This window comes from Erithacus rubecula (genome assembly GCF_903797595.1).
Source record: "Erithacus rubecula genome assembly, chromosome: 3".
In the NCBI taxonomy this organism is placed as follows: Eukaryota; Metazoa; Chordata; class Aves; order Passeriformes; family Muscicapidae; genus Erithacus; species Erithacus rubecula.
The window spans coordinates 141,081,691-141,096,692 of record NC_136689.1 but is presented as its reverse complement, the minus strand read 5'-3'; the positions used below and the strand labels follow the sequence as shown (position 1 = coordinate 141,096,692).

General features: G+C 38.3%; 1 protein-coding gene across 12 annotated transcripts in view; it reads right to left on the bottom strand.

Annotated features, from left to right (window-relative positions):
- Positions 1-15,002, bottom strand: part of PTK2 (protein tyrosine kinase 2) — a 188,169-nt gene that overhangs the window by 58,574 nt on the left and 114,593 nt on the right. For 11 of the 12 annotated variants that reach the window (XM_079302187.1, XM_079302186.1, XM_079302188.1 and 8 more), the window contains 6 exons: positions 14,604-14,666; positions 10,341-10,395; positions 6,614-6,754; positions 5,824-5,901; positions 4,738-4,845; positions 3,834-3,951 (listed from right to left, as the gene is read on the bottom strand). In XM_079302187.1, coding sequence (XP_079158313.1) covers positions 3,834-3,951; positions 4,738-4,845; positions 5,824-5,901; positions 6,614-6,754; positions 10,341-10,395; positions 14,604-14,666 — 563 coding nt within the window. Of the gene's footprint in view, positions 1-3,833; positions 3,952-4,737; positions 4,846-5,823; positions 5,902-6,613; positions 6,755-10,340; positions 10,396-14,603; positions 14,667-15,002 lie in introns of those variants that run through there. The other variant, XM_079302180.1, reaches the window with a different exon arrangement.

The window sequence follows — 15,002 nt, the reverse complement described above, 5'->3', positions numbered from 1 at the left end:
ATGGGTCCACCACAACCAAACCTGTTTTATCTGATCATCCCCCTTTACACTGTCCCCTGCTGAATTCCACAGGACATAACTGGCTTTGTGATCATTTACATGAGAGCAAGAGATCTGGACCCTCATCCTCTGGGCTGATGGGGCTGGGAGATGTGGACAAGGCAGGCTCAGTCCTGGGAAGAAGGACAGAGCACCCAGAACTGGCTGGAAGCCACAGCCTGGTGCCTGCAGGGACTGGCTACAGGGGCCACACATCCCACTTGTGTGCTGGAGATGTGTCAAAAGCAGGGCTGTAAATGGACAGAGGAAGCTGGAAAAGCAAGTAGATGTTAAAAAAAAACCCACAAAAAGTATCCAGGCATTAAAAAAACCTCATACACTATTAAGTCATACCAGAGATGTACAGGGTTTGTTGCAGTAGGGGGTTGGAACCAGATGATTTTTAAAGGTATCAGCAAAACTGAACTATTCTGTGATTCTACTGTGACTCCATGCCTCCTCCATCACTGGATATAATTAAAGAAAAAAAGAATCAGCATGGAACTCCTGTTCTTGCAGACGCCTACATGTGCTCTGGATACAAACTGCTTGCTTCAGGCACTGGTGCCCAAGCTGATGCTCATCCTTCTACAGTTTATATCCCAAATAAAATACCAAATATTCATTAGTACCCCTGCAGGTCTGAAGTCAAAATTTCTTACTAACAGCATCCCAGTTAAGGCATATGTTGTTTTTCACAAGTTGAAACCCACAACATTTTTGCCCATTTCTGTATTCTCTTAAAGAAATGGGGTATGGATGGCTGTACTGGGGTTTCCACTGGATTGTCCAGGTGTTTGCACTCTGAGCAGAGCTCCATACTGGACAAAGCAGAACCCAGGCAGCTCCAATGGTCCCAGCCAGGCTGGGGGTGCCAGGGAGAATGTAAATTGTCTTCACCTGACTGAAATTATTGTGAAAGCAAAATCAGTGAGGGGCCAAACTAGAGGTAACAGTATGCTAAGAATGGGAACACATGCTACCATTCCATTAAAATGAAAATGATGGCCAGGGTAAATCTGGGTGAAAATAAAAAGCAATTAAGTGGAGAACTTCACAAACAATTCACACTTGATATTTTTGAACACTTCACTGGGCAGCTTGTTCCAATGCCTAACTACCCTTTTGGGGAAGAAATTTTCCCAACATCCAATTTAAACTTGCTCTGGAGCAACCTGGGGCTGTTTGTTCATGTCCTTCCTGTTACTTGTTACCTGAGAGAAGAGACCAACCCTTATCTGGCTACAACCTTCTTTCAAGTGGTTGTAGAAAGTGATAAACATCCCATAATAACCTAAAAGTGGATAATCAGTTCAACTTTTTATGAATTTTTTCATTTGTGCTCTTGGGCTGTAAAAGGTGTGATAATGGAAACACAAACATTAGGTGTCACATTTCCACATTAGTCTAAAGGGACATGTCCATCAAAATATTTATGAAAAATAAAACAAACTGAATGGAAAAAATGCCAAATGCTGTCCACATCTTAAAACATTACCAAGTGCTCTCCCCAAATTAAGAGGAACTGGATAATGAATGGATACCACAATAGATATCACAAAACCAGGTTGTTAGTATCAAGAAGGACAATTTAGGAAGAGACTTGCAATAAATGTAAATTTGCAACATAGTATGAGAAAGCTCAAAAGGGGGATAAAACATCTGTGGGATCAAGAACTGCTCCATGGTTTGTTTCTGATGTGTCATACACAATCAAAGCTCTTTGTGGGAGGGATCTAAGAATGCAGATCATGATGGGCACAGCTCTCATATGAAATGTTTAATGAATATGTTGGGCATTGCTATGAACTTCAGAAAAAGAAACCTCAGACAGAAGAAACCCAGAATTTATTTTAACTAAGGAGCTCTCTTCAAGTGTGCATAAAGGAGAGTGGTCCCAAAGTGCTGTCTTGATGTTCCTGTTCTGTCACTGCTCATTTGCTCCATGTTAAAGTTCTGTGTTATAAGAATAGCACACTAATCAACATCCTGCATTAAATGCATTGATTTATCCTGCATTCACACCTACCAGAAACCTCAGTGCAGGGCACAGGAAAAACAGAGGTACTGCCCCTCAGAGAGCTCAGTGAGCCTAGAAGATGTACCAGCTGCTGAGCAAGAGCAAGACAGAAATTAGAAAGAAAATGCAAATAAAGCAGGTCAATTTTGATAGGCACCACCACCAGTGTGGAACTGGCAAGAACTGGACAAAGTCCATATGTGCCCCTAAAGGAAAAGCAGAAACAGAGACAGAGCTATTCATTAACTCATGGAAGAGGTCATGTGTAGAACATGAAAAAGTTTTACAAGATCAACTGTGGCTACAACAGTTCAGACTGGAAAACAGCCAATCCACTGGCATTAGAAGGAAAGTTTTGGGAGTGAGTAATTAGGGTTGCAGCAAACCCCAAACCATTTCTCAGAAAAGAAGAGGCACAAAAGACCTCCACTTGCAGGCATACACTAGTCTAATGACATGGAAATCTTGATTGTGATGCCTATTTTATTTTTAGAACAATAAATTATTACTATCTCTGATGCTAGCTTATCCTTTGAGTGTCTGATTGTGAGGCCAATGGTTCATCACCATCAAGTTGTGCACCAGGTTGGCTTGGAGAGCTGAGTTTGTGTTGTGGGAAGATTTTCATCTGTGTGGAGGTAAAGCTGAACAACTCACACAGGTTGTAACAAAGCTGCTTGTTTTGGAGATCAAGGTCACTCACACACACACACAGGGTCAGAAATAACAAAAAGCATGCAAATTTAAGAATAATTTGAACAATTTCCATGTGCTGTCAAAACAACTAACACCCTAATATCACATTGCCTTATTACTGAATGACCAAGTTTAAGTCTGGGGATTTTTTGAGCCATGCACAGGTAGGATGTTATGGATGGATCTGGAAAAGACCTGAATTTTGTTGACAACATTACCCTAGGGAAAACTGTGGCAGAAAAAAGCAAGGACATGGCTAAAAGAGACTCAATTTCACATTGGAGAGATGCTGGGATAGTTTGTGTATATTTTTTTTTTATTTTTTGTGTAATACTTTTCTGTATTACAAACACAGAAGAAGGAAATAGTTTTTTTGTTTCAGAAAGCAGGAAAGTTGGATTAATTTCTGTGAGTAAAGATGAGAAGAACATGAAAGAAGAAAACTTTATTCTTTAGCAGCTTTGCTTGCATGTTTTTTTAATAATTAAAGCTGTCTGAAACTGGAAAAAATACTAATGAATTTAATTAAATTATCTCTAAAATGAAGTGCACCTGCAACCTTGTTTCACAGCTTGCAGCTTGTGAGATGCTACAAAAACAACAGATAGACACCATAGAATGTATCTCTGCTTTAGTTCTACTTTATGACAGAAACTTATGAGACCTCTCAATTTTCTGTTTTTGAAATGGAGATATTTGAGTATCTAGGAGAAGGCAGAAACTAAAAAATTATCACCAGTCAGAACCTTATCAAACGCATCCTAACCAACCTAACTGAATTTCCAGCTGTATATTGGGAATCATGTTAGAAGATAACACAACCTTGTTAAGAGTGCCTTTACTAATTACAATTCACTTCTGCAAGTTAGGTTTGGAATTACTGTAAAGCAGCAATTACTGACATTCTTAATTATCAGCCACTAAGCACTTTTTGATGCAGTGACAATTTACTATCAGTGTTTCTCATGGCTGCTCCCTGGAAGAAAAGAGCCTCCAAGTGAGGATTTTTCTGCTAGCTTGTGTCATGTATTTAAATGCAAAATGGCCTGTGAGAGCTCAGGAGATGGAGTGTCCTTACCTTTCTGAGGCCTGATGATGAAGGACTGCGTGGCGCCGTTGACCAGCCGGCAGTAGCCGTCGATCAGGTCAGCCATGTTCTCTGCAATGGTTAAGGATGGTGCTGTCACTGTCAGAGGCTACAGAAGGGAAAAAAAAACAAGGCACCAACAAAGAGGAATTATTGTAGTTGCAAACACTGAGTGGAACAGCTGTGTCATTGCATCAGAACTTTACACACGCCTGCAAAGCGTAAACAGAAGAATGTGGGTGAGCAGGGAACCACCAGAGAGATTCTTGCTTTAACTTTTGTGCAACAAATTTCAAACAGGAGGTTTGAAAGCACAGGTGGTAAAAACCCTCCACCTAATGTAGTGTTAATTTGGGTTTATGAAGTGTAAACCACTGTTGAATACAACTGCTATGACTTTCAGGGTTATAATTAAGACAATTCTGAAGAAGATGCTTATTCCTTAAAGTTCTCAAAGGTGGTATCTTTTTTCCCACCTTCTGCAGTAATTTATTCTTTGCCTAAAAACAGCCCTTCCCAATTTCAAAAGAGATTACAAAAAAGTAAAATACCTACAGTGGAAAAAGAGATGAGATTCATACAGACAAGCTATTAATTTCAATACCACCAACATTCATCATCCTCTGCACAGATCTGCCACCCCCCCTAAATCCTGCTCTACCACTGTTCACTGGTGCACTGGAGCAAGGAAAAGATTTGATTTCACTTCCAGTGCTGCTTCCATGTAATACAGGGGAAACAAAACATAAAACTTGTAATGAACTTTAAATCTATTTCAAAACCAAACTCAGAACAGAATTCCAGTATACAGAATATCCACAATAAGAATATGCCACACCCCACTCCTTGCAAGGAAAAACAAAGTTTATCACTACATACAGTTTCAACAGCATACCTCAGGTGCACCTGCTATCTTGAGTTGCAACATCCCTTTCCTGTCCTTGTCTTCACTGTTTGAATATTGGATGGTTTGCACTTGATTGAAGTCTGCTAGATGGGTGGGCTGAAAAAGAAAATACAAAAAAGGAAAAAAAAAATCAAAATTACAGCAAAACAGCCTGCCTTCATCCTTGGTGTTGCAAAAGCACAGGGAGACTTTGATCCCCAAATTACAGGAGCAGAAATCTGTTCTCAGTTTCCTTCTGGAGTTTCATCACCACTCAGACACAACACACACAAATCTCCAGTGTTGGAAAAGGAACCACTGTGCCCACAGAGGTCACTGTTGAGCAGTGCCAGGCACACGCTGAAGAGGGAACAACCTCTTGGATGTCAAAGACAAAACTCAACAGGTAAAAACCACAGGGAACACACACTGACACATTCCAAACACCCCTCCAGACTGCTGGAAGAGGTGTGTTCTTAGCTGTATTCCTTATTTCCCCATCTTTTCACTGCTTCTGAATTCATTTCAATAGAAAGCTCAATGGCTTGATTTGTGATTGTCAAGTTCCCAAACATTTACTGGAGGATCTATTTGGAGAGAGCTCCCTTGCACCATGGAGATGCACAGGAAATACTGAAATATAGCTGGAATCAAGTAAGGAAAAGGCTGTGAAGGGTAGGAAAAAAGTAAATAAGCAGTGCCTGCACAAATGTGCTCACCAACTAGTTAAACAAGCTCTGCATTTACACATTCCTAAGAAAGAGAACAACTCAGAATAATTCACATTTCATTGGTAAAAGGTCCCCACCAATGCTTCAAATTCTGCAAGTGAGCACTTCACTGGGTAGAAAAGCCAACAAACTCAGTGCTCAAGTTGACACTGTCTCTGTACCTCATACCAGTGCCTTTTCTCTGATCCCAAATCACAAATTAATATCTGACTAAGAGCTGTACATGCTGAGAGCTCCCAGCTCTGTGTGTTTAATTCAGAGATTAGACTGGTCACTCCCCTTTCTGTGACACTCAGTTCACAAGAGGTCAGGGTTGCTAACACAGTGACTGAGAAAAAACCCCACAAAACAGAAGCAGACTTACATTAGCACCCTTGTCTGTCAGGTAACTGATTCCTTCTTCTGGGCCAATTGCCAGTTCCACTGAAATAATCCAGCTTGACTTGGGAATCAAAGGAGAAAGACAGGGCAAAATTTCAGTAGGCTTGCTATGGAACACTATCATACAATGTGATAATTACTTGTTTTAGTAATTTATATCCAGAAGTTTTTCAACTCTTTAAACAAAATTATATTAAAATCAAGTAATTCTGTAAGTGACAAAACCCTCATGACTGGTTTCCTGGGGATCTCTGCTACTCAGACTGCATTTCCATGTGTTTTATCTTAGGTTCTACATGAGAACTATGGATTTCCTGTATTTCCTCTTCTCATGAACATTAATATTCAAGTTCTAATTTCTGCTGGAGTCTCTATTTTCACAAACCTTCCAGACTTGGGCCCCTTCCTTAAAATTTGCTTGAAATAGGTAGAGATTAACAGGTATTAGATGAACATTTACTAACAGAAGTTGAGAAGTTTCGTTTCCTTGTAGAAACAGCTGAAAAAGTGTTTGACTTTCACAAACAAAACACCTATAATAATATTGTATTTTACATACAATTCTTACCCAACTAATGAATGATGATTTTTTTTTAAACAGTCAACGGAGAAAGTTCTAAACAAAATCAATAAATACAATTTGTTGCCAATGAAATCCAATTGTCTCTACATGAAAACAGGACATGAACAAAAAGTTATTGCAGAACCAACAAAAACAATTTGACTTAAAACTCCAGAATGTCTTCTGGTGACTGTCACATTCCTCTACTTACACCAAGAGCACACTTGAAGCATTCCTTGTCAAATCTGTACACTGGAGAGAGGATCTCAAAGAACTTCAAAATACTTTCTTCTCTATTGAGGTTGGCAAATTGTCGAAATGTTTGTTGGATTAATTTCCGTAGTGTTTTGGCCTGTGTATTAAAACATTAGGAGAACAATTATTTTACATCTAATAGCTGAGGGATATTTGAAGAGTTTTGGTCACTTAGTAGCACTAACAGTGTCTTTATCAATGAAATGCAGACAATTCTCAAGGAATAAAAAAAATTTCAAAATGTAAGCAGCAGTTCTGCCTTCTAACTCATGCCTAGGATCAACATTATTCCTGCTGAATTATAGAGAAGATACACAATTAACAACATCTTGAATAAATTATAATAAGAGACCCTTCCAGGAACATTAGTTGTAATTTCCTCATTTCTCTCAACTTCTGAACTGTGTCCCAATACAAAAAAACCCCATCAAACAACACAAACCCAAAACCAATTTATATCTTCATATAGTTTTTTAAACCTATATCTCTATTCTCTCTCTTACCTGGCTGTAGCTGTATCTTAACTCTCTTAGACTATTTGTAATAAAGTGGATTCTTTCAGTCTGATAATAAAAAATCCCTTCAATATAAAAAGATGAAATTTAAATAGTAGACTGAATGCAAAAATTAAACCATACATTTACATTGAACTATGTTAATTATGTTGTCTAACACTTTATTAACTGTTTTCAGGGTACAAATAACCACTTAGACCAGCACAAAGGATAGCTAAATGATTACTTTAAAAAAATGAATTATCTGCCTGTACACAATGCATAATCCCTGAAAGGCAGCCACTTATATGAAAATAAAAAAAGGGCCTGAGAAGCATTATCTCTAAGATGCCCCCAATGTGAACAAGCCATCAAGAACTGTGAATAAAAACATCTGTCTGAAGTGACTGAATGGCCTTCAAAAACCCATTTCTAGTACATTTTCCAACTAACAACAAGGACAGAAATTAAAACCAAGCTTATCTTCACAATATGTCAAGGTTAAGACAGGAATTACCACTGTTCCTCCATGCAAACATATCTGAATGTCCCATTTCAACAGTAAAACTCTTTATTGTCCCACACTGCCTGTTAACAGCCCCAGGCACTACACAAATACCAACTTCCTTTTGCTGTTAGCACTTCCAGCCAGATTAGACATTCATTTTTAGAAAGCCTTCACAGAATGTTCAGAAGTCAAAATAGTCAGAAATGTTTATGTGGAACAGTTACTCCAGTAGCTGTAATCAAAGGTTGTTGCACATTCACAAAATCATCAGTTTTGCATATATAGGTTGGGAAAAAACCCTCTCAGCACATACTATATTGTCAAATTAACAAAAAATCTGTGAGTTTAGTGTAATTTCAAACTATTTTGTCAGTTTAGAAGAACCAACTATCAGGTGGATAGTTAAGGAGTCTGCAGAGGTGGACAGGTTAGGAGAGCCTTTGTGAAGCTTTTCTTGTGCACCCAGAGCTGTCTCAGGCTTTGTTAAGACTCAGACACCCTACACTGGAACTCCCTGTTATCTTTATTTTTATAGAGAAAACCAACTTCAAGGCAAGTGCAAACCCCAGCCTTAACTTATCACTGGCAAATACCATGAGCAAGACACAACAAAATAAAAAAAAAACCAAAATTTGCCAGCTCAAGGTGTCCCAAGTATTTCAGCCATTCAGTTGATGAAAGATACTTTATTCTGCCCATGCTTGGTTTTCCTGACCAGCTCCAGCATCACAGGTACTGCCAGGAGTACTGGCATATGTTGTCTGGTTCTTTTCAGTCCACTAAGAAGAATGGGTCACTTTAAATTTTAAGATAATGAGCAAGGTATAAAGATATAAAGTCCATTAGAGTCACAGGCTGGTTTGGGCTGCAAGAGACTTTAAAGCCCATTTGTTTCACCCCCTGCCATGGGCAGAGACACCTTCCACTATTCCAGGTTGTTCCAAGCCCCATCCAGCCTGGCCTTGGACACTGCCAGGGATGGAGCAGCCACAGCTCTGGGCACCCTGTGCCAGGGACTCACCACCCTCACAGAAGAATTTCTTCCCAATATCCCATCCAGCCCCACCCTCTGTCAGTGTGAAGCCATTCCCTGTGTCCTTACTGCATCCCTTGTCCAAAATCCCTTCCCAGCTCTCTTTCAGCCCCTTCAGGCACTGGAAGGAGCTCTCAGCTCTTCCCAGATTCTTCTCTTCTCCAGGCAGAGCAGCCCCCAAAAACACAACTCTTCCATAAGAGAAGCATCAATCAGAAATACCTGCAAATAGCAACTTCAAGTAAAATGCACTGAAAACTTGCTCCTAAAAGTATTTCCAAGAACTACAGTACCCCCTCTGTGTTTGTCCAAAGCAGAGAGAATTGAGAGAAACAATTAATTTTGTATTTCACAGCTAATGAGAATCCTCCTTTGCCTGCCAGTTCAAATTCCCTGGTTTTCACTAAGTGGAAGAGCAATTTAAGGATTTGGACTGATTCTGTACTATTCTGAATAGGGACTTCATTTTCATTAAAAAGCAGACACACTTCTCCTTCCCTTGTTTTTCTTCTTCGTATGTCCAAATTTTTCTTTCATGTCATTACAAGGTTCCACTCAGCTTCACCTTCTGGCAACTTTTGCTACTTCTTTCTACTATTCTCCCCACTTCAGGATTTCCAAAGTGCAGTTTTCTTGGTCAGTCAGTTTTCTGGCTCCATAATATTATTTTTGAGACAGCTATTCATACTTTTACGTCTGGAGCTTTTTACCACAATTTTTCCCGTTAGCAGAAAATACAGTTTCAGATAATTGCTTAAATTAAAATGCAGAGGGGATTACTTAAATCCACTTGACTTCATTAGCTTCTGATTTTCAAAAGTCTTTTCAAACAAAACCTTGTCATGACAGACCTTTTGTGTTTACCCATTTAAATCACAATGCAGATTCTTTCCAAATTCAAGTTGAATTCTCTTCTTTCTATAAAGCTCCACTGCTTACCAAAACCAGCTCCAAAATAGCAATTTATGATTTCTACTTTCATGTATGAATTGTAAGAGACATTTTACCAGGACATTCATATTGAGGTGGCTATAAATGTAAAATACTTGCTGACCATTCTTAATCCTTCTTTTCAACACATATTGAGAAAAATTTGCATTTTTTACTCTGAGAACATATGGACTTCAATGGGAGCGAGATGCAAGTAACGTTTATAGTCTTAGCAAGGATTAACATAAGCAGAAATTACTGGAAATCTTCCTTGAATAAATTGGATACAGTCTTGAGCAAGGAAGGCATCAAGTTTATCAAGTCCCCAGTGAAATACTCTTTTTTCTTACATGTTTCCTTCCTCTTTCTCCAGAAGTCTCATTTTTCTTTTAGGGAAGGAAAAAAAAAAACCAAGTTATTTGATACAAGAGGCTCCAAGGACTTGTTTTGCATTTTTACTCCCAAGGTTTGAGAGGCAGAGCTGTGCCCCTCTCACAGCAGCTCACAGGCTGTGTGAATCACTTTATCCTTGTCCTGCCAGCTGCATGACTGGGATTTAGATCCCACCAATCCGATAAGACAGCTTGGATGTCTTCTCACAAAGCAAAACTGCACAGCAATTCCCTTAGGACTGTACAGTGAAAACTATAATGCAATTTTCAGATTTCTGACACTTTTTTCTTTGCAGCAGTATAGGATTGACTGGGACTGTATTTACCTTCACTGAATCTAGTAAACTCTTCGGGAAAAACCGTCTCAAACCAACATCTTTCCTGAAAGAAAAAATACACACAGCATTAACATCAAAAACATTGGGCAGTATCATATTTATCTTTTCAGGGTGGTGCTTTGGGTCTGTTTTTTCTTTTGTTTTTTTAACTAGTATATACAATTACTAAACCATTTCCCTAACAAGGTCTCAGAGAAAATCTCAGAGTAACAAACAGACTACCATTAAAATTCTAACTAGAGCCATTCCATATCAAATGTGGCACAGCACATCTTCTAGTTTAAACCCCAAAGGATATTACACTTAACCAGGTATCTGTTCCATTATTTGAAATGGTAGCTTGGGCCACAAGGAGTTTTGAGAATCAAAAAATTATTTTACATGTTTTAATAATTTCAAGAATATAGAAAAAATATTGTTAGAGCATGCAGTCAGGTGAGAATTGAACAACATGAAAGTGGAAAACCCTGACAAGCCCCTATTAGAATGGAGCAGAAGATATAATAAAGAATTACAGAATGGTTTGGGTTTGAAGAGACCTTAAGAGACCATCAAGTTGCCATGTTCCACTAGACAAGGTTGCTCAGAGCCCCAACTTGGCCTAAGGAATCCAGGAATCCATAAAGGAATACACATGGTATCACCTCACTAAGCATGCTGAGTGCAATTCCACTACTGCTTTACCCTTTGAAGCACTATAATTAATGAGTTGTTTAAATTTCTACTACTATTTTTTCTCATACTGAACAAATTAAGATTACCAACTTTTTCTCCCAAGCAATGTCAATTTTTGCAACTGTAAACCAGGTGACTGTGAGCTCGGATTTTGAAAACTGAGTTTATCAAGCTCATGTTCATACTTACAAATTGGGTTGTAGCCCTGGTTTGAAAACCAGAGCCAGTAAATATTTCTAGGCTTTGATGTGCTGCATGTAACTTATGTCTGACATGTGTTTGTGTCACTACAACTGAACATCAGCTTCCAAAAAAGGTGCTGAAGAAGCTGCCAGTGATATTAGTGCAGAAGACATCCTGTACAACCAAGTGCAAAAAAATGCACATAAAAAAGGAAAAAATAAAAGAAAAGTATAAATAGGAAAAGGATTTATAGCTCAAAGGTGTTACTGACTTTTTTCTTTTAAATTTAGGACATGACCATCTCTTTCAAATGTTCCTATCTGCTTCTGGAACAAGTATGAAAGTGAGCTTTCCATGACTGCATGCTTTGAACATACACAGAAATACATCTGGAATTCTTACAGTTGGCAAAGCAAGGGAAAGCTGTTAGCAAGTGGAGATATTCAGGATTTATTTACTGCTACCTAACAGCACAAGAACAAAGCCAACAGTAAAATCAACATAAAAAGCTCACTCAGAAGAATAAACCAGGGTATTTTTAAAGCTCTCTGAAGATGAGTAGTATACAATTTCATACTAAAAACATCCTCAACCAGGAGGAGCAGAATGTTCATGTGCAGCACTGGCAGCAATGACAGTAAGCTGCAGGATTATAAAACTTCATAAATGTTAATTCCTTCCATGCATTTCTTCTCAAATGCAAATGGTACTCAGTTTATCATCCCACACAGTTAAATGAATCTAACACACTATTACCATCTAAATAACATGCAAAGACATCTTGACAGGGATGTATTAGTTTAACATTAAGCATTTGAGAGTTGGTGCTTCTGAAATGAAGCACCTTCCATCACCTTGGTATTCCTCATCTTAACAGTCCTGCAGCACACAGCTGCCACAGCCTCACTTGATTCATTACTAGGACAAGCTGTAGAGCAGCCTTTTGTACAGATCTGTGTGCAACAAACTGAGAAAAAATTCTTATGCAAAGTACAACAGACCACAACTCTTAACAAAGCTTGTTAATAAAGCATTTCATGTGTTTAGCTGAGATGGCAAATTTATTTATTTGCTGGAGGAGAATTTAACAAAAGAACCACCCAGATTTAATGCCCTTGCCAGCAACAACTTATGGAAACCTACAAATAAGAGAATAAGCACTGGAAATTGGAACATACAAACAGTTTTATAAACACAATCCTACAAAGTCCTTCCCAGCTGTGCTGTGTGGGAGTGGAATGGCCAACAAGGGAGCCACCAACTCAGGGCTCTGGATGAAGGACTCAGACATCTGGTTTCTGATTGCCACCAAGAGATAACCAGCACTGAGAGCCTGGCTCCTACAGTTCTACCACAGCTTTGTACTTAACCTCATCTACTCCAGCCTACTTGTGGGCCTAAATCTGAATTCAATTCTTTTAATGTACAAACTTCAGTGGGATTAATAAAACACCAAGTACAGATAGGTGATACTGCTTGTCTTACAATAACAAGCAGTTTAGGCAGCATATATCATGTATTTTTCACCTCAATTCAAGTTCCAACACAAAAAGTAACATTAGATTAACATAATAGACTTTAGCATGCCTTTTACCAAACAGGCTGCACCTGTTCCTTCCTACAGCTCCCATTTCTGCACTTGCAATTATCCCTGTTCTTGCTAACAGGCTTCACATTTATTATGAAAAAATTCTTCTTTCACTCCATGAAGGCCCAACTATTAAAGGCTACTTAACAATCTGATCCCATCTACCATTTCCCATCCAGATCTCTTCTTGTATGACAATCTGATCAAAGACAAATATACATCAAATAGACATCTGACAAAAGCAGGCAAGGAGCAATCACACCCAATGCAAAAAAAAAGGCCATTTAAAAATTGCTCTCAGCTGGTTAAGTGCCTCATGATGTACTAAAACCAGCAATCCCCCCACAAAAAATACCAAAAAGCCTCACTTGAGCAATAAATATTACTTGTGCTGTTAAACATGTATGAGCTATTAAGGTGGTGAGATCAAATTAATGCATTTTGGGGATCACTGGCACTTTTTGCAGACCCTTTCCAGCTTGTAATTATCTACAGTATAGTCAGTTTAAGGTGGTTATATCCTTCATCTCTCCCAGCTAAATCCCATATAAATCACATCTAGGTTCTCAAACAAGAAAAAACTTTTGATATGCACAATTCTTCATGTCCAATTCTACATGGCATTAAGCTGTTACATTTTGCATAGCAAGGTTTTACTTCATTTTGCCTTTCACAGCAGCAATTTATTACTTCCTACCAAAGCAACCACTGTTTGGAAAACACAGACTGAGGGAAAGAAATCACTTTTAAACTGGAAGCAGAATCACACTGAGTCCTCCTGGAACTCTTACCTGTTACAATTGCTAATTTATACTTTGTGTGACCTTAAGTCTCATTGTTTCCAAAATCATTAACCTAATCACTGATGTTTGCAGCTTCTGACTTACCAAAAATCTAACTTAAAAGTTATCTTTACCTATTAGTATGATAGATCCCTCAAAAATCCTTGTAAACTTACTCACTGTTGTATAAAATCTTACTTTCTTCTTTCAAATGCTCTAATTTCACATCTCTAAAAGTTAGCACCTATTTGTCATTAAAAATAAGATTACAAATTGAGACTTCACTGCTGCAACAACTTTTTATCTCAATTTTGTGTTAAACTGGACAGGATCTTTTCACAAGGGTAAATAGTAGAGATGAGCATATAATTGGTGCATATCACTGGAGTATATAATTTATCCACTATATAAACACAACCAGTTTTCAGGTTTTTGCTAGAAAGCTGAGGGACTTTGGCTTGTTTGAACTGAAGCCACTTTCTGTACAACATGAACAAGTAAACAAAATATTTCAGTACAAGGATGGTTCTTGGTCTTAAAATTTGTGATACACAGATAAACAATAATTTTGTTAATTGCAAGGTCACAACTCAGAAAATGGCCACACTGAACAAACAGAACAAAAAACAGTACCACAAACATTTTCAAGTAGCTCAAACTTTACCACAAGTGACTCCCAGCTGAAGAATGCAACTGGGCACAGAAAAACATTGAGGAATAAAAATCACTTCACACCAGAGTTGGTAAATCTCATAAACATCAGCACAATTGCTAAAAATCACAGAAAGCCTCCTGATCAAGTTTAAACTACTCCAAACCTGCTTCTCTGGACTAGAGTGAAAGGCACTTTTCCTACTTCTACATCTCAATGGGTTTCATCATCCTTTTCTTACATTAAAGCATCTTAACAACCTTGATGGAATAGAAAAATTACAACAGAAACATTCTGTCATTGAACTGAATTTATTGTTCCTGATACAGAGAAGGGACAGTTCAAACCTCAAGCTAGAACACAATACTTACTCTAACACTTCATAGTTGGACTTCTTTTCTAATGCATTGCCTCTCATCTCTCCGTAGGATCTCCTGAAGTCAGGAAAAATATTTGAAAGCAACAATTATTGGATAATTCATCCTAAAACTACAACATCAACATAATCAAAACTTCCACACAGCATCATAAAAAACTGGCAGAATGAATTCAAAGGCAAGTATTAAGTACATTATTATTCAACCTCAGCAGAACAGATTTTTATTTTACAAGTTAACTGCATTTTCAGAACCACTTTAAATCACTGCTGCTACCAAAAGAAGTGACCTAACCTGGCCCTCAGCAGCTCACACTGCACTTCCTCATGAGAGCCCTCTGTGCATGGAACAGGGAGAAGCAGAGCAAGCAGGGAATAATAAAAACTGCTTCAA